Raw genomic sequence first — 26,241 nt, 5'->3', positions numbered from 1 at the left:
CGCTCGACTTCATACCTAGGTGCATTACACGTGTAGCTAAACAAAAGTTATTTTTTACTTTTTAGTGTTTGTCGTTTTTGAAGTCGGTTTTATTTTTCTTTTGAAAATTTTTTATTGAATTATTTTTTAACCCCCGACCCAAAAAGAGGGGTGTTACAAGTTTGACTTGTGTATCTGTGTATTTGTGTATCTGTCTGTGGCATCGTAGCTCCTAAACGAATGAATCGATTTTAAGTTAGTTTTTTTTGTTTGAAAAGTGGCTTGATCGAGAGTGTTCTTAGCTATAATCGAAGAAAATCGGTTCAGCCGTTTGAAAGTTATCAGTTCTTTTCTTGTTTTCTTATAGATGTTTTTGCTGTGGGGGGGTTTTTTTGAGTTATTTCTATATGTTGCTGTGTTTTTTTCTGCGTTATGGTCCCAAATAAAAGAATATTTAGTTATTTATTTATTTATGACAAAGCAATAAAATATTATAATTCGATGTTTGTTAGGTATTCCTTTTTCCAAGTTTGCCAGCGTCAAACTTAGACTACATTGTCATTTATCACCTGGTTCATCACAGTTAAGGGCTAAACAGTAAACATCGTAGCTCACTTACACGACACGACACAGCTCCCACACGATAAAAGAATGAACATTCAAATATGGACTTAAAATCGTACTCGGTACATACATTTTACAATAACAATATACAATTTCTATTAATTTAGCCTCTCGATGGTTGACATTTTGTTTACCACACGCTTCAAGCGAGCGTAAACAGCGTGCGGGCCACTCGAGCAAGCCTACCTGAACATAACCAGTCGAGAGTAACAACTAGTCATTTTATCTACAACTAACTATAATCGTAATCCTTGCTAACTTTAGAATAAAAGAAGAATAACAGATTTCCTAGAGGGAACTATTAAATTCATACCATGGCATCCTTTTGCGACATTGTGATTGTAGTTTACTAGAATTTCACTCAAGCAAAGTAACTATGTTAGATACTGAACGCTTCGCTTTGAAGTATGCGGAATATGTCACTTATTCAACGTTTCCTTTTAAGCATTAGTAATTTTTATACGGTCATGATATCAAAGTGAAAGGAATAAATAAGGACGTAGCTAATACAAGTGTAAAATAAAAATTTATAACACCCCCGACAAGTGAAGGTTACAGTAACTAGAAAAGACCGAAAAGACCTGATAACTTTCAAACGGCTGAACTGATTTTCTTGGACTATTCCGCGCCTACTATCTAAAGTATCTGAGTTTTCCAAAACATCATTTTCAAATAAATAATTATGTATTTAGGCAACGTCCATCTTGACATTTGTCAATTGACATAATATTATGAACTATATGAAATTATCTAACCTTCTTTTCTACAAGAAAACTAGAAAAGAGCTGATAACTCTTAAACGGCTGAACAAATTTTTTTGGATTATAGCTAAGAACACTCTCGATCAAGCCACCTTTCAAACAAAAAAAAGTAAATTAAAATCGGTTCATTCGTTTAGGCACTACGATGCCACAGACAGATACACAGATACACACGTCAAACTTATAACACCCCTCTTTTTGGGTCGGGGGTTAAAAATTATTGGAGTTACTTCTTGATTAAAATACGTAGTATATGTTAAAAGAACTAAGTTATTTTTCAACTAGTAGTCTTAAGAGGGGTCTCTCCGTCACTCGCTCCATACAAATGTAGTTCCAATTTCATTTGAATATTAAGCAACCAAAGTCCATGAAATTTTGCAGACATATTCTAGAAACTAATATCTATGTCTGTGGTTTTCCAGATTTCTGTTAAAATATTCGGTTTCAAAGTTACGCGGTCTTAAAAATTACATACAAATCTTTGAGCCCCTGTAATTTTAAGACTACATATTTTTAGAAAAATGTAAAACACCACAGACACAGATAGTTTCTGGAATATGTCTGCAAAATTTCATGGACTTTGGTTGCTTAATATTCAAATGAAATTGGAACTACGATTGTATAGAGTAAGTGACGGAGAGAGCCCTGTTAATAAAATGTATATGGCACATTGTCATTGTTTCTTCATTCAACATTTTGTACTTGTATTTACTGAATAATTCATTTATTTATCCATTTATTCATTCGAAAGATCATTTTCAAAATTGGCTTTAGGAATTAGCATAGAGCTTCGTAAGCAATTGCCTGAGGTACAGCAATTTGGATATTTTCTGTAAGGTTTTTCCGAATATCGTTTGTCTTCTTCTCTTAGACCTAAATGTTTTAAATTTCATTAAGATAAACCTTTGTTTGAACACTGTTATTAAATGAAATTATATTACTTGTACCTAATACTTATTTCTTCTCGACATCGAGATTGTCTGTGATTCTGGGTTATTGAAGTGAATATTTTAAGGTTGCGTCACTACCATGCTAATTGTATGGAGTGCCAATACGATAGATACGTATAAGAACTAACAAAATCCACTGTTATTTTACAATTTTAAATTTTATAGGCCGGCCTCACCGACAGCCAGTTTTTTTTTGTTTTAGCCAAATATTCGTCTTTGTGTATTCTTTATTCATAACGTAAGATAATTATTAAATAGTGAAAAGTGGTTATAAAACAATTCGGTTCGTCCCCCGGCATCCTTTTGACGACACGAAGAGTGAAGTTATATCGTTTGACACAACTATGTTGATATTACGGCAAGCGCGGCTTGGAACAATGTGAAATATTTCACTTTAGCTGTTGCGTTGTATATATATATATTTAGCTGTATACATATAAGTGTGAAAATATACATAACGGTTCTCAGTTTGTATAATAAGTATCTAAGACCGTCTTTGCACAGTTGCGAAGTAGCTCAACGATGCGAGGCAGAAGAGTAGAGGAATTAAGTAAGTATGAACTTATTAGACGGAATTTTCAGTGTATTTTATACGAGACGATGTCTGAGAGTTCTCGTTAATATTCTCAAAAAAAAAAAAAAGGGAGTCTGCAAATCCGTACTTGACCAGCGTGGCAGACTATGGCCTAAACCCTTCTCTTTCTGAGAGAAGACCCATTTTGCAAGATGGGCCAACGACAAGTTGATATGGTGATGAGTAAAATAACCTAACACGGTTTTATCCTATGTGAATATCAGACATTGTTCAAAACAATCGCCTGTCAAAAAGTGCGGATGCCCACGTTGATTTAAAAAGCAAATAGAAATGAGGTTATGGTCATAATTATAATTAATTACAACTTTAAACTACTTACAGATATTACGAAAATTACTTAAAGAGGGCTAAACCCGCCCTGGTCTGGAAAGAAGCACACGACAAACTCAGGCGATTATTGTTTACATTTTTATTACGTCGTTTTGTGGTCGGTCTGTCTGTTTGTTTTATTGGATAATTTACTTATACTTAGATGATGCCCGTAACTTCATCCGCATGGACGTAGGTTTGGAAAACCCGCGAGAAATCTTTAAATTTCCAAGATAAAAAGTGGTTTATATCCGTCAAAATCAGTGAAGCGGATAATCGTAAAAAGGTATCTAACAGACAGACACACTTTCGCATTTATAATATCAATATCGATATTCAACTTTTTATTATTTTCCGTACTTTCTGTACAATATTTTCCCTTGGAATAATAAAAACATCAGCATAAAACCCGCATGAAGAACAATACACCAAAAAGCAAGACCGTGTTATTATTCGGTTCACCTTGAATTAAAACATTGGATGGATTGTAATATGATTGATGAGTGTTCCAAGTAAAGAATTCCATTTACGTGTTGTGTTCCACAAATACCTGTGTACTTACTTTTTACTTAGCGTCATGCGAACTTGGTTTTTAACCCCCGACCCAAAAAGAGGGCTGTTATAAGTTTGACGTGTGTATCTGTGTGTTTGTGTATCTGTCTGTGACATCGTAGCTCCTAAACTAATGAACCGATTTTAATTTAGTTTTTTTTTTGTTTGAAAAGTGGCTTGATCGAGAGTGTTCTTAGCTATAATCCAAGAAAATCAGTTCAGCCGTTTGATAGTTATCAGCTCTTTTCTAATTACTGTAACCTTCACTTGTCGGGGGTGTTATAAATTTTTAATTTACACTTGCATATTTTTACTTAGTGTGAGGATTATGTGAAGGTTATGGTAATATTTAGGTTTTTTTTTGCTTCTACATACATGCGCGAGTTTTTTGGTCTACCAGTCAGTTAGTCAGTCAGTGTTAGAATACTATTAAATAGATGACATAAGATATATCAGATTTTTCTGAACTCTACATAATACCTGTCATCATCATCATCGCTTAACTGATAGACTGTTGGACATTATTACCTACGTCTCTTGTAGAAAATAGAAATTTATTAAATTCACCCTTTTCCATTATAAAATTCGCTGAAAATCAAATTTCATCATAGGTAGATATTTGTATAGCTTCAAAATGAGTTTTCAGATCTTATTGGGTGCTTTATTGGAAATGTTGGAATATTACTTTCTACAGACTTGTTTGTTGTTAACAAGTTAGAATTTGGTAATAATTCATATTTTCAAAGTTATTAATGTTTCTAAATTCAAATTCAAAATATTTTTATTCAATTAGACTTTTACAAGTATTTTTGAATCGTCAAGAGCATCTATCACTGGTTCGGAATGCCTTTCCTACCGAGAAGAACCAGCAAGAAACTGAAAATCATATCCTTGGTTCCCTTCATCGGTAGATCTTAAGACAACCAGGTTTATGATATGATCATGATGTCGTCAAGCTACACCTATAAGTCCACTCAAATTCAAATTCAAAATATTTTTATTAGAATTTTTCAAACTAGAACTAAAATATTGAAAAATTTGTGTAATTTGAAATAAGCATATTGGCTATTTTTGCCACATTTGATGCACTTATTTCATTTCTTGAGCATTTTATTTCTATGCTTTACAATATGAAGGATATTCATGATTGACAACCTCAAATCAAAAGCGGATGGGTCCCATTATAGCCCGCGAAATCTGAGCTAAGCCGACGCTTAAAATAGATCCATCCATATCTCACTGGATCAAAGCGAGAGTCGAGTCTTTATTCTCCAGGGTGACATTTGGGCCCAAAATATATTGACATTATCAAAGATATTATCTTGTATAAAAGCAGGCGTTACTTTGCGGAAGTCCATGATATACCTACAGGGACTAAAAGCTTTATTTCCTATAATATGCTGAAACAGACAAATCTGTATGATGCAACATGCAGCGTGCGATATGCTCCCTCCCGCTCCTAAACGTGCAGGAAAAGCTAGCCACTAAGCAAGCAATACGCACACCACACGCAACACCTCAGTCATCACAAATCCCCCAAAACACACTCGACTTGCACACAAAGGATTCCTTACCATCTTACTTTTTATCTTTTATATCTTTTATCTACTTACTTTTTATTTATTTTTAATTTATATGGTGGCCATTTTGAAATTGTTTGTTAATATAGCGCCAATAGAAATACACACTGAAAAGATACAGCCCGCTGTCAAACAGACAATCAGACAGACAGTCAGACAGACATACAAACGGACACATGGACGTACGGAAGCGGAGGCTAATTATAATAGGGTCCCGTTTTGACATCTTTTTGGTACGGAACCCTAAAAATAACGTCGAGGCAGTAAACCTTTAAGTGCTTGTAAATATTATAATTCATTTGGAGATTAACAGTGAGATGAAGCAATCACTTAAAAGATTGATAACAAACAATCTACAAACTCACGGTTTTCAGATTTTTCCCTTTATCTACTTGTTTAAGACATTGCTATCTGCCAAATTTCATGATTCTAGGTCAAAGGGAAGAACCCTATAGGTTTTGATTTCCTTCACGGGTCTTGACAGATCCTTACGGACGGGTATTGTGATCCTTTAACAAGGCTCTCTCCGTCACTCGCTTCATACAATTGTAGTTCCAATTTCATTTGAAATCCATGAAATTTTGCAGACATATTCTAGAAAATAATATCTGTGTCTGTGGTGTTTTAGTTTTTTCTAAAAATATGTAGTTTTAAAATTACAGGAGCTCAAAGATTTGTATGTAAATTTTTAAGACCGCGTAACTTTGAAACCGAATATTTTAACTGAAATCTGGAAAACCACAGACATAGATGTTAGTTTCTAGAATATGTCTGCAAAATTTCATGGACTTTGGTTGCTTAATATTCAAATGAAATTGGAACTACGTTTGTATGAAGCGAGTGACGGAGAGACCCCTCTTAAGTGTTTCTTTTTGTCGTTTGGACTACGGATCACTAAAAATAGCAGGCAGTAAACCTTTAAGTGCTTGTAAATATTATAATTCATTTGGAGATTAACAGTGAGATGAAGCAATCACTTAAAAGATTGAACTGTACCAACAGAGCCCTCATCTGTCGGGGGCAGACGTGAAACGGAATTGATTAGCTAAATGAAACCGTGTTTAGATTGTTTTCTCTCATACTCATTATTGAGAGTTGTGACCTCTTCCCATTAGTTTTGTAATAGCATGAGTCATTATAGTTTTATGGTAGTGTTTTCATAAATTTCTAAATCATCTTATATAAAAAAAAATGAATCCCTAATTTTCCCTTGGTCACGCCATAACAACTTGAGAACGACTAGACCAAATTGGATAATTCTTTTTTTGTTGAAAGACAGTTATAGGCACGGGATAATCTCGAATGTGATTTTTCAAGATTTTGGGAAATTCCTCCAATTTTCAAAAATTCCTTTCGAGTGAAGCTGGGGTGGGTCAGCCAGTTAACCTACATGGATAATAGCATCGAATAGCCTAACAAACATAAAACGAATTAGGGATCTCCTCTAACGAATACAATTTAATTATTCTACTTACCTTCACTGTAACAGTGGGGCGGAGGGCCGTTTTGTTAATGAGAGGGTCTGAACCTCTAATTTACTCCGTTACTCAACTGCGGGCTGGAGGCCAGGAGAGCTTTATTATGGTCTTAACTCCTTTCTAATTTATAAACGGTTGTATTATACTTGTTTAAGGCAAGGCATGGGTCAGCACTCCGCTCTTAAAGTAAATTACTTCATGAGATGCTTGTTCATATACATCATTCGTTGTTCATATATTGTGTAGATGCGGTATGTGTGGTAGATGCTTTTGACGATTCGAAAGAACTTGTAAAAGTCTAATTGAATAAAAATATTTTGAATTTGAATTTGAATTTGAATTTGAATTTGTAAAAGGAAAAAATGACTGACTGACTGACTGATCTATCAACGCAAAGCTTTTAATCTACTGGATGGATCAGGCTGAAATTTTGTATGCAGATAACTATTATGACATTCATTAAGAAAGGATCCATGCATCTCATTCATCATCTCTGCATCGATCTTAGTAAATTGGACTTCAGAAAACAATCCAATAAAATTTCATGGTTATCCAGTTAAGTGCTATTACAAAATTGTCAATTTCCTAAGTTCTCCACAAAAATATAGTTAGAGGTTCTGAACAAATTATTTTCAGTCTCCACACTCCATCGATCTTAGTAAATTGGAGTGTACTTTATAAAACCGGTGAAGTGCGAGTTGGACTCACACATGAAGGGTTCCGTATATAATATAACTCAATGTACCTACTATTTTTAATTCGCATGGTGGACATTTTTATTATTTGTTGCTATAACGGCAATAGAACACATTCTGTGAAAATTTCAACTTTCTACCTAACGGTTCATGTGATGCAGCCAGCCAAACGGACGGATAGACAGCGGAGGCATAGTAATAGGATCCCGTTGGCATCCTTTTCGTACGGAACCCTAAAAATTATCCAATAAAAGTTCATGGTTTGTTGTCAATTGCTACCAAACTACGAAATAGCCAATACAAATTTTAATACGTCTTTTCATTGTATGTGTTTTAGCTTTAAGTTATTGGAAGGGACATGAATAAATAAACGAATAAATAGCAAGATAAAGTTAAGCAGTTAACTAAAACCCGAATACTACACAATAGCTGGCGATAGCTAGTGCTAGTTGTATATTTGGTTAGTTATTAAGTTTGTATGTTAGGTTAGGTAGTTATTTAGGTTTAGTAAAATTGTTTTCTGTCGCTCGATGTATTTTAACATTGTACTATATTTATTATTTATATTTATGAACTCCTCCTCTTTCATTTAATATTTCACTGGATATTATGATAACAAAAAGCAGGCGCCTTTTTTTGGATGTAACATCTGTTATACTGATTTCGTCTTTATAAATTGTACCCTATGTCACCCGGGCCATAGTAACGAATCGATTGATATCTCATTCATCAAAATCGACTCAGTAGTTTAGTTGCTACGCTGGAACACACATAGATACAAACATACATATTATATAGACTACTAAAATCATGACCCTTACTTTTGACTTTTCCGTAATCTGATGAAATAATAAAATTCGATGTAAAATATCTAAAAACACTCTTTTTATTCGCTTTTTTATCCCCGAAGGGGTTAAGGAAGCGAACAAAAAGAGGGGTTTATTTGAAAAAGCGCACAAAAAGAGGGTTTTATTTGAAAAAATGTGTCAAAAACTTTATTTTGTTCGCAGGCTTCCTCAACCCTCGGTCAGACGACTTCCCTCGGTCTCCAGCCAACTACGGTCTGATGGACCAGATAGCAGCACTACACTGGATCAAAGAAAACGTCGCAGTATTTGGCGGTGACCCCACTAATGTCACATTGATGGGTCATGGAACTGGAGCCGCTTGCGTGCATTTTCTGCTCACTTCGCTTGCAGTGCCGGAAGGTAAATAGAAATACATCTTTATCTACACCACTGTTAGGTATTTAGAACCATGCAGCTACCCTTCAATGGATCAAAGAAATCGTCGCAGTATTTGGTGGTGACCTCACTAATGTCACATTGATAGGTCATGGAACTAAAGCTGCTTGCGTGCATTTCCTGCTCACTTCGCTTGCAGTGGCAGAAGGTAAACAAAAATGCTCCTTTTTCTATTACACTGTTGAGTAACTTAACTTCTTACTCCGCTGGGTACCAGATACCCACCATACCCATGGGCACCCGGGTGAATAGTTAAGACTTCGGTCTCCTATTTGGATAGTCCAGGGTCAATCCCGAGAACCTGGGTACCCAGGTTTACTGGCCTTATGATGACCATGATGGCCATGATCACCGTGTAACGGTTAAACGCACTATTTTGTTTTAAAATTAGAATTCGGTATTAACCATATTCCATTACGTATATTTCACGGTTTTATGACCCATTAAGTTAAACCTCCGCAGCTAATAACTACGCGGAACCTACATTAACTTCGCAACAACACATTATTAGATAGGGGGATATCATAACTCTATGAGATACCAAACAAAGGCATCGGCTCCGAGGGTTTAGGAGAAATTGTGCCATATACAAACATCAACATCTCGAGTAAGCTAATATCGTCAGTCAGTTTACATAGGCTTGTTGGTTTATACAAATATGTGTAGTGTATACTAGACGATAAAAATGGAGTTCATAACAATATATTCGGTTTTGTCACGAAAACATATTATTGTATTATTTTATTTTTATACTAGATGATTGCCTGTGACTTTGTTCGAGTGAAATTAGGTTTTTTAAAGTCCCGTAAAAATAGTAAAGCCACGATAGCGCAGACGTCCACCTCCTTATTATTTTTCGCATAATCACCATCATCATCATTATGATTAACTATTCACCGGCCCACTACTGAACACTACTGAGGATTTGGCATGGCAGAGATGCATTGGCATTACGACGTAGACATCCGCTAAGAAAATTTAACTTCCAAGGGGATAAATTAGGGTCTAGTCCACGCGGACGAAGTCGCGGGCCTAAGCTAATCCAGACTAATATTTTAAATGCGAAAGTGTGTCTGTCTCTCTGTCTGTCTGTCTGTCTGTCTACTAGCTTTTCACGTCCCAATAGTTCAACCGATATTGATGTGTATAGAGTTTACATAGCATGGAAGGACATTACTATTTTTATCCCTCAAAATCAAAGAGTTCCCACGGGATTTTTAAAGGTCTATCCGTTTAACCGATTTATAAGTTGATACAGAGGTAGCTTGCATCCTAGATTGACACAGGCAACTTTTTATCCCGGAAAATCAAAGAGTCCCCACGGTTTTTTTTAAACCTAAATCCACGCGGACGAAGTCGCGGGCATCATCTAGTAAGTCGTAAAATATTTTCATTTCCTCTCAGTACGAGTATTTTGTTTTGAAAGCACTATCCACAAGATCTCAGTGCGCTCTTTAGACCTAGATTAGCTGGTATGAATACTTAAGACTCTCAGATATAAAAGAAAATCTCCACCGGAGAAGAGCTATTTCAGTTTTTGTATTTAAACATTTTTCTTATTCTTTATCTTGAGCACTGAATATACCCTTAATGAATAAGTTTTGCTATTTTCAGCATTCCGTACTTCAAAAGGAAAAAAGAAACCCTTCTAGGATCACTTGTCTATCTGTCTGTCATTTTTCGAAGGTATCAAAAGGAACATAAGCAGCGTGCCAATATCTATGTAGTCTGTGTCTACAAACTTGGACCGTTCTTATTTACAAAACTCAGTTGATTTGTATGCTCCATGCAGTTGCAATTTGTTGGCATTCAGCTTTTCATTAGGACCTTTAGGGCGTACAACCCACGTAATATTAAAGTTGGACCTCATAGTCTTTGCAAGTCTAAATAAGCGTGAAACATTTTAATTAAAGCTAGTTTGCCCGTCAACGTCGGGATAATACTCTCCTTTTGTTGACTCTACGGATGTAGTTTACAAAGTTCAGACATTTTAATTTTCCTTTACTGTTTTACTTTAATTATACAGAGTGGTCTAATAGTAAATCTAAAAGTATATAACTTAGAATTTAAAAACCCCCGACACAAAAACCTCTATAAGAAAACTAGAAAAGACCTGATAACTTTTAAACGGCTGAACCGATTTTCTTCGATTATAGCTAAGAACACTCTCGATCAAGTCACCTTTCAAACAAAAAAACTAAATTAAAATCGGTTCATTCGTTTAGGAGTTTTCTTATTGAGGTTTTTGTGTCGGGGGTTTTTAAATTTTGAGTTATAATCAAAGTACCCATCAGCCACGGGATAATTCGGTCCTTTTGTTAGCTCGACGGGTATAGTTTACAATGTTTACACGATTTAATTCTCCTTAAGTAATTTAGTTTCATTATGGGGAAAGGTCTATTAAATAATTTATTCATAAATGTAGATTTTATAATGATAAGGGTTCGCGCATGTTGCGTTTAATTGAGTTAGGTAAGGTTAGGTAATTGAATGAGAATAACCATCTGTGAAGGATTTATTGACCGTTCATCGTAACTGGAAGCGAAGAATATAGCCAATCTGATCATGACTAACACTCCCCTTTCCCCTCCAACTAAGCGTAAAGTTTACAATAGTGCAACGGGTGGGGTTTGAACCGCCGACCTTTCTTTCAGTCCGCTCCTATAACCGTTGAGCTATTGAGACTTATGTTGGCACCCATTGATTTTAGAAGAGAGCCATTGGCACCAATGCTTTGCTTGCTTTATTCCTTAGAAGTAAGGGTTTATTTTTGTGTGATTTGCAATGGTGGCAACATAATATTTATTACTCACGCATCAAGTTACTATGAACGGACAGTACCCACTTATTCAAATGTTTTAGGGTTCCATATCAAAATATAAGAAAATGAATCCTGCTTCATCCATTCCTCTGCCCGTCTGTCCATTCGCTACGAACGCTTGTATATAAATATAAATAGAAAAGCTGATTGACTGTCTAAATGATTTATCAATGCACGGCTCAAACTACCTACTGGACGATTCGGGCTGAATTTAACCATTTTAATGACCTACAAGTTGTGTCAAAAGTCACATAAAAATACAAACTGCTGGACATAGGTCTCACAAGTATAAATTCAAAATGTATAACACCCCCGATAATTAGTGAAGGTTACAGTAACTAGAAAAGAGCTGATAACTTTCACACGCTGAACCGATTTTCTTGGATTATAGCTAAGAACACTCTCGATCAAGCCACCTTTCAAACAAAAACTAAATTAAAATCGGTTCATTAGTTTAGGAGCTACGATGCCACAGACAGATACACAGATACACACGTCAAACTTATAACACCCCTCTTTTTGGGTCGGGGGTTAATAATAGGTCCAGACGCGTCTGCAACAGGCCACGCTTCAAGAATATTTTTCTTATATAATATGTACATACTTCATTCCGATATATTCTGGGATTGTAACCCATGTAATATTACTATCCCCTAAAGTCCATAACAAAATTAATTATAGTCCATAAAATTTAATTTCACGTGAAACAAAACACATTTATTAACTTGATTTATGAAACCACTGCATCTGGCTAAAATATGAGATGTGCGGTTTTTGTTAAAACAATCATTGTACCGAAAAATCGTTTATTTTAATAAAACCTCAAATTGCTGTATCATTTATAGTTCGTACAGGGTTTCAGTTTTCAATTCTTATTTTTAACCAACCTGTTTTTCTTTTGTATATTTGTTACGCGATTAATCTGCCAAAAATATGAACCGGTTTGGAATTTTTTTATTTGTTTCGGGTTGGTCATATTTCCCAGATGGTTTTATTTTAGTTTGGTGAAGATCTGATGAATATCTTCGGAGAAAGAGAACAGAACTCAATGGAAGAGTGGATTGCTTGCGATCGGTGTAATTTAGTTGTAATAGCTTAGTAAACAGAAGGTTTTTAACCAGGTATAGCATATGTTAATATAGTAGTGTTGTCTGTTTGTCTGTCCGTCTGTCTGTCATATCTGTCAAGAAAACTTATAGGGTACCTTCCATTGACCTAGATTGGACTTAGAAAACATGGAAAACTTGGAAGATAGGTAGATTTTATAGCGCAAGTAAAGGAAAAAATCCGAAAAACGTGAATTTGTGGTTACATCACAAAAAAAAATGTGTTCAGCAACAAATAATTTAGTATTTTCAATTTTGTTTCACCAAGTGGGATATCATATTAAAAGGCTTTACCTGTAGATACTAAAATTATCATATTTTTATTTATTTTTATGTAATAAGTCTTTGATTTATCATGCAAAATGTCGGAAAAATACCCGTTCACGGAACCCTCGGCGCGCGAGTCTGACTTGTACTTGGCTGGGTTTTTTTGTATGGCACACCACTTCTAAGATTCCTTCTACATAAATGCTTCTAACGTACTTGTACTTATACATTTTTGTGGATTACAGAGTAAATTTTTTTTTAAGTAATTTCTACCTTAAGACAACAGAGAAGGTTCTACTTTCTATATTAGTAAACCCATTCATAGCACTAAATTTTCAGACAGTCAGTGTTTATTTTCGTTCGTTCTTCATACAAATTGGAACGAACGAAAATAAAGCTGTCTGAGATAGTTGAAATAAACGATTTTGATACAATTTCCAACCGCTGCATAATATGTGCGGCATTAATGAATGAAATTCAGCAAGAAATTTTGACCATTTGCAGCGGTTCTACAAATCAGTTTGATACTATTATTTATTATACGAAATTACATTTTGAAGCAATTTTGAAGCTTATGGTCGGAGTGATATATATTTATACTAGCTGATGCCCGCGACTTTGTCCGCATGGATTTAGGGTTTTAAAAATCCCGTGGGAGCTCTTTGATTTTCTGTGATAAAAAGTAGCCAAAGCAAAGACATGGAGAGTGACATACGCTCCTGGTCTTTAACTATATCCATGCAAAAAATCACATTGATCCGTTGCTCGTACAACATGTAGGTACACGTACAACGTGATTGAAGGACAAACCAATAAACAAATATACTTTCGCAATACAATAATATGGGTAATGATACCGTTTTTAACCTAAAAAGAGGGGTATTATAAGTTTGACGTGTGTATCTGTGTATCTGTCTGTGGCGTAGCTCCTATAAACTAATGAACCGATTTTAATTTAGTTTTTTTTTGTTTCAAAGGTGGCTTGATCGAGAGTGTTCTTAGCTATAATCCAAGAAAATCGATCCAGCCGTTTGAAAGTTATCAGCTCTTTTCTAGTTACTATAACCTTAACTTGTCGGGGGTGTTATAAATTTTTAATTTACACTTGTCTTATTCTGAGAGCAGACCCGTGCTCAGTAGTGAGCCGAGATTTGAGAACTTCTTCCTTTTTAGAAGTCAAATAATAAAATGGTTAATTTGAATTGTTATCATAAATGCCTCTACACACTACGCCACAGTGTCATTCCACTATGTAGGTGTGCGTTGCGCCTTACTTCAGTAGATTTAGGTATATTTGAACATTGGAAGTCCTATTACAAATACAACATCAATATTCAAAGCGAAATCAATCAAATTAGAATTCCTTGCCGTAGATATAATAAAGTAAGATAAACAGTTTCTTTAGTAAACGTTGCTCCAAATTCTGATTTTAGAGACCCATAGTAAAATAAAACAAGGAACCTTTGCAGTCTGTCAGTTGAGTTTGATTCATGCAATTTGTAAATTAACTTTTCTCGTACTAAAATCCTGCATTTATTTTTGATACATACTCGTACATTAATTTGCTATCGTTTGCGCTTATTGTTTTTGCGTGTTCATCCCGCAAAAACCACAGGACCAATTAAGACTAAACTACTACAATTTAAATACGTATATAAAATAAAAATAAATTATAAATGACACTCAGTTTTATTGCACTCACAAACTATGATTATTACGAATAAGTAATGCTTAAGTGTGTTTGTCTGTCTGTTATCTTTTTACGACCCATCCGTCTAACGGATACAGACGGGATAGAACGGGTACAGAGATAGCTTGCAATCCAGGGTTTTATGGCATTTATAAAAAAAACTAAATCCACGCAGATGAAGTGCGCATCATTGAGTAGTTTAATAAAATACGGTGAAGTCAAACTTGACATGTATTAAGCTATAGCAGTAGCGCCATTAGCTTAAATTTTACTCGTGCAAAGCTGAAAGAAAAAGATACCTAATAAGGAAATTAATACCCTTTGGTGGTAATAATTATTCTTTGCAGTTAGTTTTCAAACACTCTTTTACGTAAGACAGTAGGTATCTACGTAGGTTTGTATATCAATGTTCTTTATAAATGAATTGTTCAGTCTATAGCCTTCTGAAGTACGAACCAGTTGATTAAATTTAGCTCCCGAAGAATATCTTCTGATAAAAAAATAAAGCCCAGAGAGAGAGAAAGAGCGAGATTTTATTAAATTTTTCCGCCATAATTATTCATGAAACTCGAAGATTGTTTAGATATCCGAAAATAGGTAGTGCTTCGCTGAAAAATCTTTTTTTTTTGTGTACCTACACAGTCCCGCATGAATTTTTTAATATTGAAAATATCTTGTTTGTAGGGTTACGTATCTCCAGAAGAAAAAGGAACCCATATAGAAACACTTCGTTGTCTGTTTGTCTGTCTGTCGTGTTTGTCAAGACCCGTCAAGGGAATCAAAACCTACGGGGTATTTTCCGTTGACCTAGAATCATGAAATTTGGCAGATCTACAAGTAGCAATGTTTTATAGGACAAATAAAGAGAAAAATCCGAAAACCATGAATTTGTGGTTACGCCACAAATAGAATTGTTATTTCTTGTACGATGGTGTGGAACCCTTCGTGTGCAAATCCGACTCTCACTTGGCCGGTTTTTATTTTTACAAATACCTTGTTATTATTTTTTGTTTTTTGCTTGTCATAAAATAACATTGCGCAGTAATGGATCACATAATTTTCTATTCAAATAAAATAACAATTTGAACGAAGAGACGTGTTATTATTTCTTTACAGGGTTAGATGTCTGCTGTTACACATTATTATTTTTATTTACAAGTGTAAATTAAAAATTTATAACACCCCCGACAAGTGAAGGGTACAGAGCTGATAACTTTCAAACAGCTGAACTGATTTTCTTGGATTATTTATAGCTAAGAACACTCTCAATCAAGCCACCTTTCAAACGAAAAAAACTAAATTAAAATCGGTTGATTAGTTTAGGAGCTACGATGCCACAGACAGATACACACGTCAAACTTATAACACCCCTCTTTTTGGGTCGGGGGTTAAAAAAAATACATAAACAACAACCCGGCGAATTACGTAAGCGGCAGCCAGATTTTGAAGGAAACAAAGATGGAATTTTACTTTTATTCTAGGATTCTTACATTTTAACCTAACCTAACGTCTGCAACAATGTTAGTTGCAGAGTTTCACTTTATGATGACCTAAAGCTAATATAATCCCGCACTACTAGAAACTGTGTTGAGGTGTGACGACAGAATACCCCTCTTCACATCTCACACTTAGTTTTTATACCTACCTTAGTGTAACATACATCCATACATACAAACTTTGGCGTTTATAATATTAGTAGGATTAATACTGCCAGGCATCGTCAAGGTCTGCATCCATACGTAGTCGAAATTTCTCGAACACGTACGAAGCGATTTGCTTCCTCTTTTCAAATCCAAACCGCCAGGATGTGGAACGCCCTTCCGGCATCAGTTTTCCTTTCCACCTATAATATGGGTACTTTCAAGTCAAGAGTGAATAGGTAACTTCTAGGCAAGCGCGCTCCATCTTAGGCTGCATCAACACTTGCTAGCGAGTCTGATTGCAGCCAAGCGCTAGTCTATATACAATAATTTGTGTATTGTTGCAGGTCTGCTGTTCCACAGAGCCGTCCTGATGTCGGGGTCAGGTCTGAGCCCCTGGTCGCTGGTGGCTGACCCCAACAAGTACGCGGAGTTGGTCGCTACTCACGCCAACTGTTCGCCTGGTAAGTGGAACTGGCTGGCTCTTCTCGGTGGAATCTTCTTTTCGTTCCGGTAGTAGTGTTCTGACATACCTATTGTAAATAAATACATTTATTTTATTTTAGTAGACTCTAAATCAATGATGTCAAAATAATTGTAGAGATGTAGAAGTTTTGTAGATAAACGACAAATGGTCGTTTATTTTGTACGTAAATAAGATTAATAATAATATACCAAGCAGGATATGAAATCAATAACCTGCACATTCTACAACTGTTTTTTATAAGTATAATAATTTCAGAATTAGGTAGGTATAATAATACTGACAATCCTATAAAATAAACTTAAACCTAAATTGAATTAACTAATTTTTATTTATTTTTATTCGAATTTATTTTTATAAAATGTCGAAAAAATACCTGAGTACGGAACCCTCAGTTCGCGAGTCTGACTCGCACTTGGCCGGTTTTTATTTCAATAGTTCCACTTCCCCTCAATGCGCATTGAAAGGAAATGGAAATATAGTAGGTAATTTCAAAAAGACCTTATTCTTAGAAAAATATCACAATATGCAATGTAGCCTGTCAATAAAATATCATTGCAAACTTTAAGCTCCATTCAAAGCGGGGGAGTACCTACTGCAAGCTACTTCAATCAAACTTCTAGTTTTCTATCCTACGATTGAAAATTGAAGATTTTGTTTGTGAATCCTCAAGCCCGATGTAACTTTGCTTAAACTAAAATGAATATTTTAACGGAAATCTGGCAAACCATAGACATAGATACTTAAATTAGACTCGCAAAAAGTTTAAAAGTTTAAGGGTGTCTGGCAGGGGGTTCCAACGATGTTAAGAGTTTGCATACGTGATTTCTAATACTATTCCGAAGAGTAAAAATTAGACTTTATTCTTTAGACTACATTTTTTACACCTTCATTACCTGTTAACTCCCAAAGCCACCATGATCCAAACTTCATAGTCCTGACCGTTCCTCCCTGTGTTGGGGACAATACGCAGATAAACTTTATAAAATGACGAAGGTCTGGCACGCGCTGGCTCTTAGCCCATGATGAAATGGCAGTAAAGGCTAAAACGTATATTAAAAAAAGCATTTTTTGAAAATATGAAATAAATATATTTATATAGTTTGCAAACTTTTTCATTCCGTTACCAGTTAGTCCTTGACTGCGACTACAGCTACCAAATTATTGTGATGATACAAAAGCACTCGTAAAAGTATATTCGAATAAAGATATATTCTATTCTATTATACTGATGGTAGTAAGTAAGGATGCAGTCTAAAATGGAAGCGGGCTAATTTGGAATGTATGTAATTTGTAAAGTGGTGATAAAAAAGAAGAATACCCGGCTGAGTCTGTTGTGGGCTTTTCTCAGACTTGGGCGCGTTTGGAACTCTCTTTGCTTTAGTTTTAAGTTAATGTAATTAATTATCACCACTACAAAATTGTTTGGCAATCGGAAAGTGTACAATAGTACCCAATTTCAATAAGACTGTGACTTTGGATGTGGCAGGGGTACGGGCATCTGTAATTTTCTCACTCAATTTTATTTCTTTGTCCTCAGATCTCACCCCTCCAGCATTGCTCCGATGTTTAAGAGAGCGTCCGTTAGAAGCGCTTCTATCAGCACCGGTACAAGCACCAGACTTTTCTTACGCGTTCGGTCCCAGCGTCGATGGAGTTGTGATTGGTAAGTCAATCAATCAATCAGTCTGCTTGTATCCATAGGCCTTTTATAGATAATTGCTGTATTCTTAACAGTGGAAGGTCCCGGGTTCAATTCCTGGAAAAGGTTTGGAATTTCTTAATTTCTGGTCTGGTTTGGTGGAAAGCTTCGGTCGTGGCTAGTTACCACCCTACTGGCAAAGCCGTGCCGCAAAGCGACTTAGCGTTCCGGTACGATGCCGTGTAGAAACTAAAGGAAAACTGCCATAGCTCTTCCAGGTTAACCCGCTTCCATCTTACACTGCATCATCACATCTTACAATGAGCTGGCGATAGGTTGATCATGATTATGGTCATGATCATTTAAAAAAACACTCATTACTTAGTCCATGTTGTAGTTAAACTATTCTATTCAGGTAAAGCCTGCCCAATACCAGATAATTCCTCGGCATTTACAACAAACTTGGTGTTAGGGAACTCGGAACTATCTTGTATATCGCAGTATTCTCGTCACGCTCCGTCTGTCCGTGCAAGTTGTGAATTTGCTCCAACTAAAACACTGTTTGTCCTCTAGCCACGGTTTGCTTACTGGACATTCACACTACGAACTGCAGTACTCCCTTTATATTGTCAACATTTGCCGATTGAATTTAACTTGAATGCAGGATTGTAGGGTTACTGTAACTTTGACAAACGGTCACCCGTATAATAAATCTTTATTTGGTAAAAATTTACAAGGTTCTTTCTTTCTTCTCTCTGGGCTGGTTTCCGCACTTAAACGTTTCCGTCTGTTGTGCGTGAGTTGCCGCTTCCCGCCGAAGTCTTCACTCCAGCCATCCAAGCTCGCTCCAGAAGCCGAGTAGACCGCCCAGGTTGCCGAAGGCTTCATGAAGTGAGGTTGGGTATGCCAGATGGCGTTCTCGTTGTTCTGCCACGCCCGTGCACTCCAGGAGCACGTGCGTCGGTGTATCATCGACCTCCATGCAGGCCCTGCACAGAGGACTGTCGATAACATCTATAACAAAGAGGTGTTTGTTTAGTGGGCTATGCCCTGTTATGAGGCCCACCAATTTACAAGGTTAATCCTAAGTAAACCAAGCTAATTACACGCAAAATTCCCGGCCTGAAAACTAGGATTCGTTGTGCTATTGGAAGCCAGTCTTATGCCCGAATATGAGTAGGTACAAAATGAAAAATATAACATAATTACTTAGAAGTCCTTAAACAGATTAAAGTAAACAAAACAACGATCGTTTAATATTAGAATCTTAGTGGGTAGATACTAAACAAAACATATAAAATCGATATTCCTGGCCCCAAATTCCAAGATTCCTTGAGCTACGGTAAGCCAGTTGTTTATTTTGAATGTACACTTAATATCTAGATTCTAGTTGCTATTTATTTTTCGCGTTTTGCATCATCTGCGTTGACCCATAAACCCTATCAGTATCCTGAGGTGAGTAGGTTCCTACCGTACCGTACCGTACGTACCTACCGTAAAAGCCTACTCAGTTATGCGCTATACCTATAATATTACTATTTTCTTTTAAAACTTTTGACTTCCATCAACTCTTGGATTGCCATCCCGGAAGTTTCCGTTGGGCAAACCTCCCGTCCAAGCTCCGTTATTAAATTATCCCGCAAAGTTTTCCCATCCCAATCCCCCGTGTTCTCAATATTGTCTACTATCTCTGCGAAGAATCCTTTTGATTTTACTCGTATACTCACGCTCACGCTTTTATTAGTGACCGTTCATACGAACCACAGGATATATTTCTTAGAGTGTGCTAAAGATTTAGTTCCCCCTTAGCCATTTTTTTATCGAACTGCGAGGCATCGCAAAAATCTGCACCTCTATAACTATACTTAGTCGAAATTTCACGGAGTCTTACGAAGTTATTCGCTCTCTAAGCCGTTGAATGTAAATTGTACTGTAAATTGCGGTACGTATATATACGAACTGCGAATTTCCGTACAATTTTGCTCTGGGTGATATTTTTGCCACTATGATCTGAAGTTCAATGGGTCTGAACTTTTCTTTGGAGACAGTTGTGGTTTGTGTGCTTTATTTGTGTGTTGTTTTTCTTTAATACTGCGTGTCTCCAAAATAAAACTAAAATAAATAAAAATAAATTGTGATTGTGATTTGTGGCATGTCTTAAAGGACCCCTATGCCCTCGTTCCTTTTACAACGTCAAAGACAATTACGTCTTCGAAAGTTTTATAGGCATTTTTGTGTCGAAAAGATTTGTATGTATTTCGGTGTGTATTTTGTTGTAGGATCAGCTACATTACATAAATTGGAACACGATTGCTTTGCAAGTTGTTTTAAGAACATTTAGTTTTAAAACAACTTGGGAAGCAGTTGTATGAGCATGAACCACCATTTTAGAATGGACTACCAGTTCGTTACTTAGTTTAACCCTTAATAAGAACCACATGCTATTGATTATATCTTATACACACCCAGACGATCTTTAGGAGATCGTATCAAGTGGGTAATCTTTTGTAAAGGAGTAAATACGGTCTTGAAAACAAGTGGCCTACTTAGGTACCTTTTGTAAAAGGGGTAAACTGACAGAATAGGTAAATTGTTGACAAGTGTAAATTAAAAATTTCCGACACCCCCGACAAATCATTTTCAAATAAATAATTATGTATATCTAGGCAACGTCCATCTTGACAGCTTGACATTTGTCAATCGACACTTGAATATTATGAACCTAAGGGTTATCTAACCTTCTTTTCTACAAGAAAACTAGAAAAGAGCTGATAACTTTCAAACGGCTGAACCAATTTTTTTGGATTATAGCTAAGAACACTCTCTATCAAGCCACCTTTCAAACAAAAAAAAGTAAATTAAAATCGGTTCATTCGTTTAGGCGCTACGATGCCACAGACAGATACACAGATACACACGTCAAACTTATAACACCCCTCTTTTTGGGTCGGGGGTTAAAAAAGAAACACAAAGATCTATCTTGACTATAAATTCCAGTATCATAATAATAAATTTATTTCATTTCCTTTTATTTATTGATGCTGATCACTAAATTTCTTAACTGACAAGCCGGGATTATTTATTAAAACGTTCTGAGAAGTTTTTTCATCTCGTCCCCTTTTGTCGTCGTCGTTTTACCTGTTCCCGGGATGGAATTCTTTTGATTTTCTACTTAAGTTGTCTTTTTTACCTTCCAAAGCAATTATTTTCCTCGAAAGTCTTGTATGAATCCCATTTTCGTCTTAGCTATTCTGTTCATGATTACCGTGACATGTTTTATTAGATTCTCGTGAACACTTAAATTATTAATGATCCCCGAATATGATTTGTTATTAAATAATAAAGCGAGTTTTTTACCCTTTACAAGTATTTCCTCTTAGATTTAAATGTATCTTTTTCCATGAAAACTTAAATAAATTTAGTAAGCGAATTTTTTTTTTAATTTTATGTTATTTTCTTTACGTTTTACAGGTTTTAAAAAGGAATTCCTTGATTTTTCGGATAAAAAGTAGCTTATGTAACTTTCATCTTCAGTCAGTCGTATGTTGATTTGGATAGCCCATTAAAATAGTTCTGGTGCCAAAAGCATAATGTACTTGACCTGCATATGCAAAGATGCCAACGGGACTCTATCACTAAACCTGCACTGACCATCGATTCACTGACCGTCCGTCCGTCTGTCTGTCTGTCAGCGGGTATCTTGTGAGTAGGTAGAGAGTTGAAATTTTCACAGAAAATTTATTTCTATTGCCTCTATAAGAACAAATATTCGTCGTTGTGTGAGTCCGATTCGCACTTGACTGATTTTATTGTTCTTGTTGTTTAGATACTGGGGACATGCTCATCAATCCGGAGCCAGGCTACGAGTGGCAAGTAGCCCGTGCTCCGCTGGGTAAGGGAGCCACAGCTGTAAACATCATCAACGCCGTGCTCATGCGGAAAAGCGCAGTTGCGCAGCTGACTAAGTAAGTAGCTTGTGTTGTTACTTAAAGTCTTATAGTTGGGAAATTAAAGCAGCTTATAGCTTCGAACTAGGTTGCTTCAAACAACAATATAAACAGTGAACTAACATAGGTTCCTTCGTTTATTTGCTGAGAAAATAGCTCTTGAGTGAAAGAAAAACATGAAGTCTAGATTCACCATCTGCTGCCTGTATGCACGTATCTTATATAAATAGTAGCCAATGCCTGACATAATGTTGCAATACGACTCGTGTGTAACCTAGATATTACGTTGATGGCATCATTTACAAATCTCCCGCAAGTCTCAAAAGCAACCGTACGAAATTTCAAATTAACCGGACTAACGATTCGGGAACGCATAAGTAACTAGCAGAAGGAAGATGTTAATTTTTCTATGTAAAATTAAAACAAATTGTGCCCAAAATAATTTTACCCATCTGTAGGTGAATTCGGGTAATTTAGGTGTGCATACGGATGATAGAAAACGTTGTGTCTTATAGCTAATACCATACAATGGCGTGCAAAACTAATTAAGCATAATGTTATTTCATAAAATGCTTAGGTATATTATTAAAACTATCTGTAGATAGACATGATCATTTATAATATCTAAGAAACATCTCATTCTTACAATAGAATCAGGGGAATAGAAGTAGGGAGAAGGGAAGAGAAGAGGGAACGCCAGTTACTAATCTAGAAACTTCTTCCAAAACAGGTACGATGTAATGCTAGGGGTAACGAAGGCAGAAGCCTACTTCGCGTTCAGCGGAGACGATGTCCAATACGGGATAGAAGCTGACAGAAGATCGAAGATCCTCAAGTCCTTCGTACGGAACACGTACAGCTACCACCTGTCAGAGATCCTCGCTACAATCATAAATGAGTACACGGACTGGGAGAGACCCGTCCAGCATCCTATCAATATAAGGTGAATTGTAGGAAACTTTTGAACAGGGGGTTTTATATCAGCTTCGTTATCCATCATAATAAAAGCATTTTGATATATAAAATCGAGATATTTAAATACGCGTATTATAATTTTGCCTACTTAAATGTTTGACCTTAATTAAACCCTTTGAGCCTCGATAGCTCAACTGTTGAGGAGCGGGCTGAATTCCGAAAGGTCTGCGGTTCAAACCCCACCCGTTGCACTATTGTCGTACCCACTCCTGGCACAAGCTTTACGCTTAATTGGAGGCGAAAGGGGAGTATTAGTCATGATTATAGCATAGCTAATATTCGTTTTTTTTAAACATTCCCTATGAATTTTAGCTTAATTAAACTCAGCATTTTTAAGGAGTGCTTCTATCGTCAAGTTGCATAAGTTTTCTCCCAGTTTCTCTTTTTTCTCTTCCTTGACTCTTTTGGTATTGACTAGTATCTTCTGTACAGGGACGAAACTCTAGAAGCACTAAGTGACGCGCAAGTGGTAGCGCCGACGGTTTTGACGGCCGACACACATTCTGCATTGAGAAGGAACTCCTACCTCTACGTGTTCGACTACCAGACCAAATACGGCGACTACCCTCAGGTAATCTATTAGTCATCACTATAAATATATGCTATATATATCTATTAGTCATCACTATAAATATATGTGTTATAGCTTAAAAAATCTAATAGTACTTTCCAAATACAGAAGGATCACTTCGCAAAGACGGGGAAATAAATAGCGACTTTTGTTACGTGTGTCTGTCTATCTGTCTGTTTGCTACCTTTCACGGCCCAACAGTTTAACCGATTCTAACGTTTGGTACAGGGTTATCTTATATCCCGAGGACGGACATAGGCTACTTTTTATCCCGGAAAATCAAACAGTTCCCACAGGATCTTTAAAAACCTATCTTAGTAATTAATAAAGTACGATTCAGCTCGGACAGCGCTGCGGCCTAAAATTTTATAATCTTTAAAATATGTGTATCAACTGTCAATCTAATCCAGCAACCTATATGCGTCCACCGCTGGAGATGACAGGCATTTTCAAAAGTGCCCTACCCAGTACAGTCCTCGGTCTTCCTCATCCATCCGCTTCCAGCCACCTTCTTCAAATCATCGGTCCAGAGCTGAGGTTGTCTCGTCTTTCCCATTGGCCGTCGATTCTGCAATAGACATGACCTGCTTATTGCCACTTCAACTTGATAATAATAATAATTAATCATTTGAGCTATGTATGGCGGCTAAATTGAATTCGAATTTGATCTATCAATCACTTGATGTACTTAAAAAATATTCTACAAAAACAACAATATTGAAATATCAGCAAGACAAATAATAAAACATTTTATGGTCTATAAACCAGCTTAGACTCACTTTTTTATCTAAAACACAAAATTTAACTAATCAACCGCAATATCTACGATAGACAATCAATTTTCTTTTCTTGGAATAGGTACCTTTATAAAGTTTAAACATCCCTTCAAATTAATTTATAAGACACCGTCCCAAAAAAAACTCTCGCCCAAAAGAAACGAAATTTCCAACAGACTGTCATTGTTACGTACAACTTTTTGAAACTCTCATTAAATACGACAAGGTTTCTATAGAAAAACGAGGACTTGCCAAATTCAATACCGTCCGTGATGGAGGCCCAACGTAGCATATCTAAGATGCCTTTTACAAAATTTGCGACAGAACTTGGCCCGTTAACATAATTCTCTTGTCGAGCTTGCCAAGAGGCATAATCTGCTGAATTTCTTTGTTGTCTATTCATAATACAACTCAAGTGATAAAACTTTCGTTAAAGGTTGCCAGAATAGTAAATGATATAAACTTCCTACTTTTGGAATTTCTAGCATGAAGCATAGCTGTATTTCGAACCATCAATTTTTATTTTCCTATATTATTATCTATATTTATTTTCATAACTCTATCTACATTTATCTTAATATTACCTATACCTTTCCTTTCTTCCTATATTTAGCCAGGTAGGTACATTACAGCCAAATTATTTGTTGATTAATATGTTAAAACAATAAAGTACAAAGATTTTTTACTCACATAATATAATATATAATATAATACATAAACTTTTACGAGTGCTTTTGAGTCAAATATTTTGAGTTACCGAGAAGAACCCGTTCGAAACTTTTCAAAACTTCTTTTTGTTGTCTGCCTGTCTGTCCATCTGTTTGTTTGTCGTGTCTGTCAAGAAAACCTAAAGGGTTGTTCCCGTTGACCTAGAATCATGAGATTTGGCAGGTAGGTAGGTCTCATAGCACAAGTAAAGGAAAAAATCACATCTTTTTCATCTTTTTTTCAATAGTCAACTATGATTTGTGTAGGTGCACTCAGATTTTATAAAGTAGCTACCTACTTCCACAAATCAATGGTAGTTAAAAATCTATTAACAAACCAGTAGGTAGTTAACATGCCCGTGGCACCATCAAGTAACCACTAGAGCACATTAAAACTTCTTAACTCGCCACCAAAGTTAGACGATGAACCGCTTCGTTCAAAGCTAATAACTTGAGTAGCTAGGTACAAAGACCATTCCACACTGGAGACGTTTGCAGATTTGGTACGACATTAGTGAGATAAACTATAAAAAATAATCGGTCAAGTATCTGACCATATTAAAGGTTCCGCATCATGGTACAAGGAATAACACTTATTAATTTTTTTGTGATGTAACCACAAATTCACGGGTTCCAGATATTTCTTAGATTGTCTTCCCCTCCTTTCACATTCGACGTACATTTCACTTCAACACCAGAGCATTCTCGGGAGATACATCTTACAATGCACAATTGCAATTGAGCGTGTTCTGGTGGATTTGTGTGGTGTTGCGTGGTAGTACTTTGAGTTTGCTTGATGACTGGCTTTTCTTGCATGCTAAGCAGTGGGAGGGCGGGTGGTACATGTC

General features: G+C 36.1%; 1 protein-coding gene across 2 annotated transcripts in view; it reads left to right on the top strand.

The window, feature by feature from the left end:
* The window catches only part of LOC123864505 (neuroligin-4, Y-linked), a 125,205-nt gene that overhangs the window by 84,047 nt on the left and 14,917 nt on the right, over positions 1-26,241 (top strand). For both annotated transcript variants that reach the window (XM_045904989.1, XM_045904988.1), the window contains exons 4-9: positions 8,534-8,731; positions 16,639-16,755; positions 18,316-18,441; positions 22,244-22,382; positions 23,095-23,307; positions 23,772-23,910. In XM_045904989.1, the coding sequence (XP_045760945.1) occupies positions 8,534-8,731; positions 16,639-16,755; positions 18,316-18,441; positions 22,244-22,382; positions 23,095-23,307; positions 23,772-23,910 (932 nt within the window). The remainder of the gene's footprint in view (positions 1-8,533; positions 8,732-16,638; positions 16,756-18,315; positions 18,442-22,243; positions 22,383-23,094; positions 23,308-23,771; positions 23,911-26,241) is intronic.

The sequence above is a fragment of the Maniola jurtina genome, chromosome 4 (genome assembly GCF_905333055.1).
Source record: "Maniola jurtina chromosome 4, ilManJurt1.1, whole genome shotgun sequence".
In the NCBI taxonomy this organism is placed as follows: domain Eukaryota; kingdom Metazoa; phylum Arthropoda; class Insecta; order Lepidoptera; family Nymphalidae; genus Maniola; species Maniola jurtina.
The sequence above is the reverse complement of the archived record's forward strand: the minus strand, read 5'-3'. Positions and strand labels throughout refer to the sequence as shown.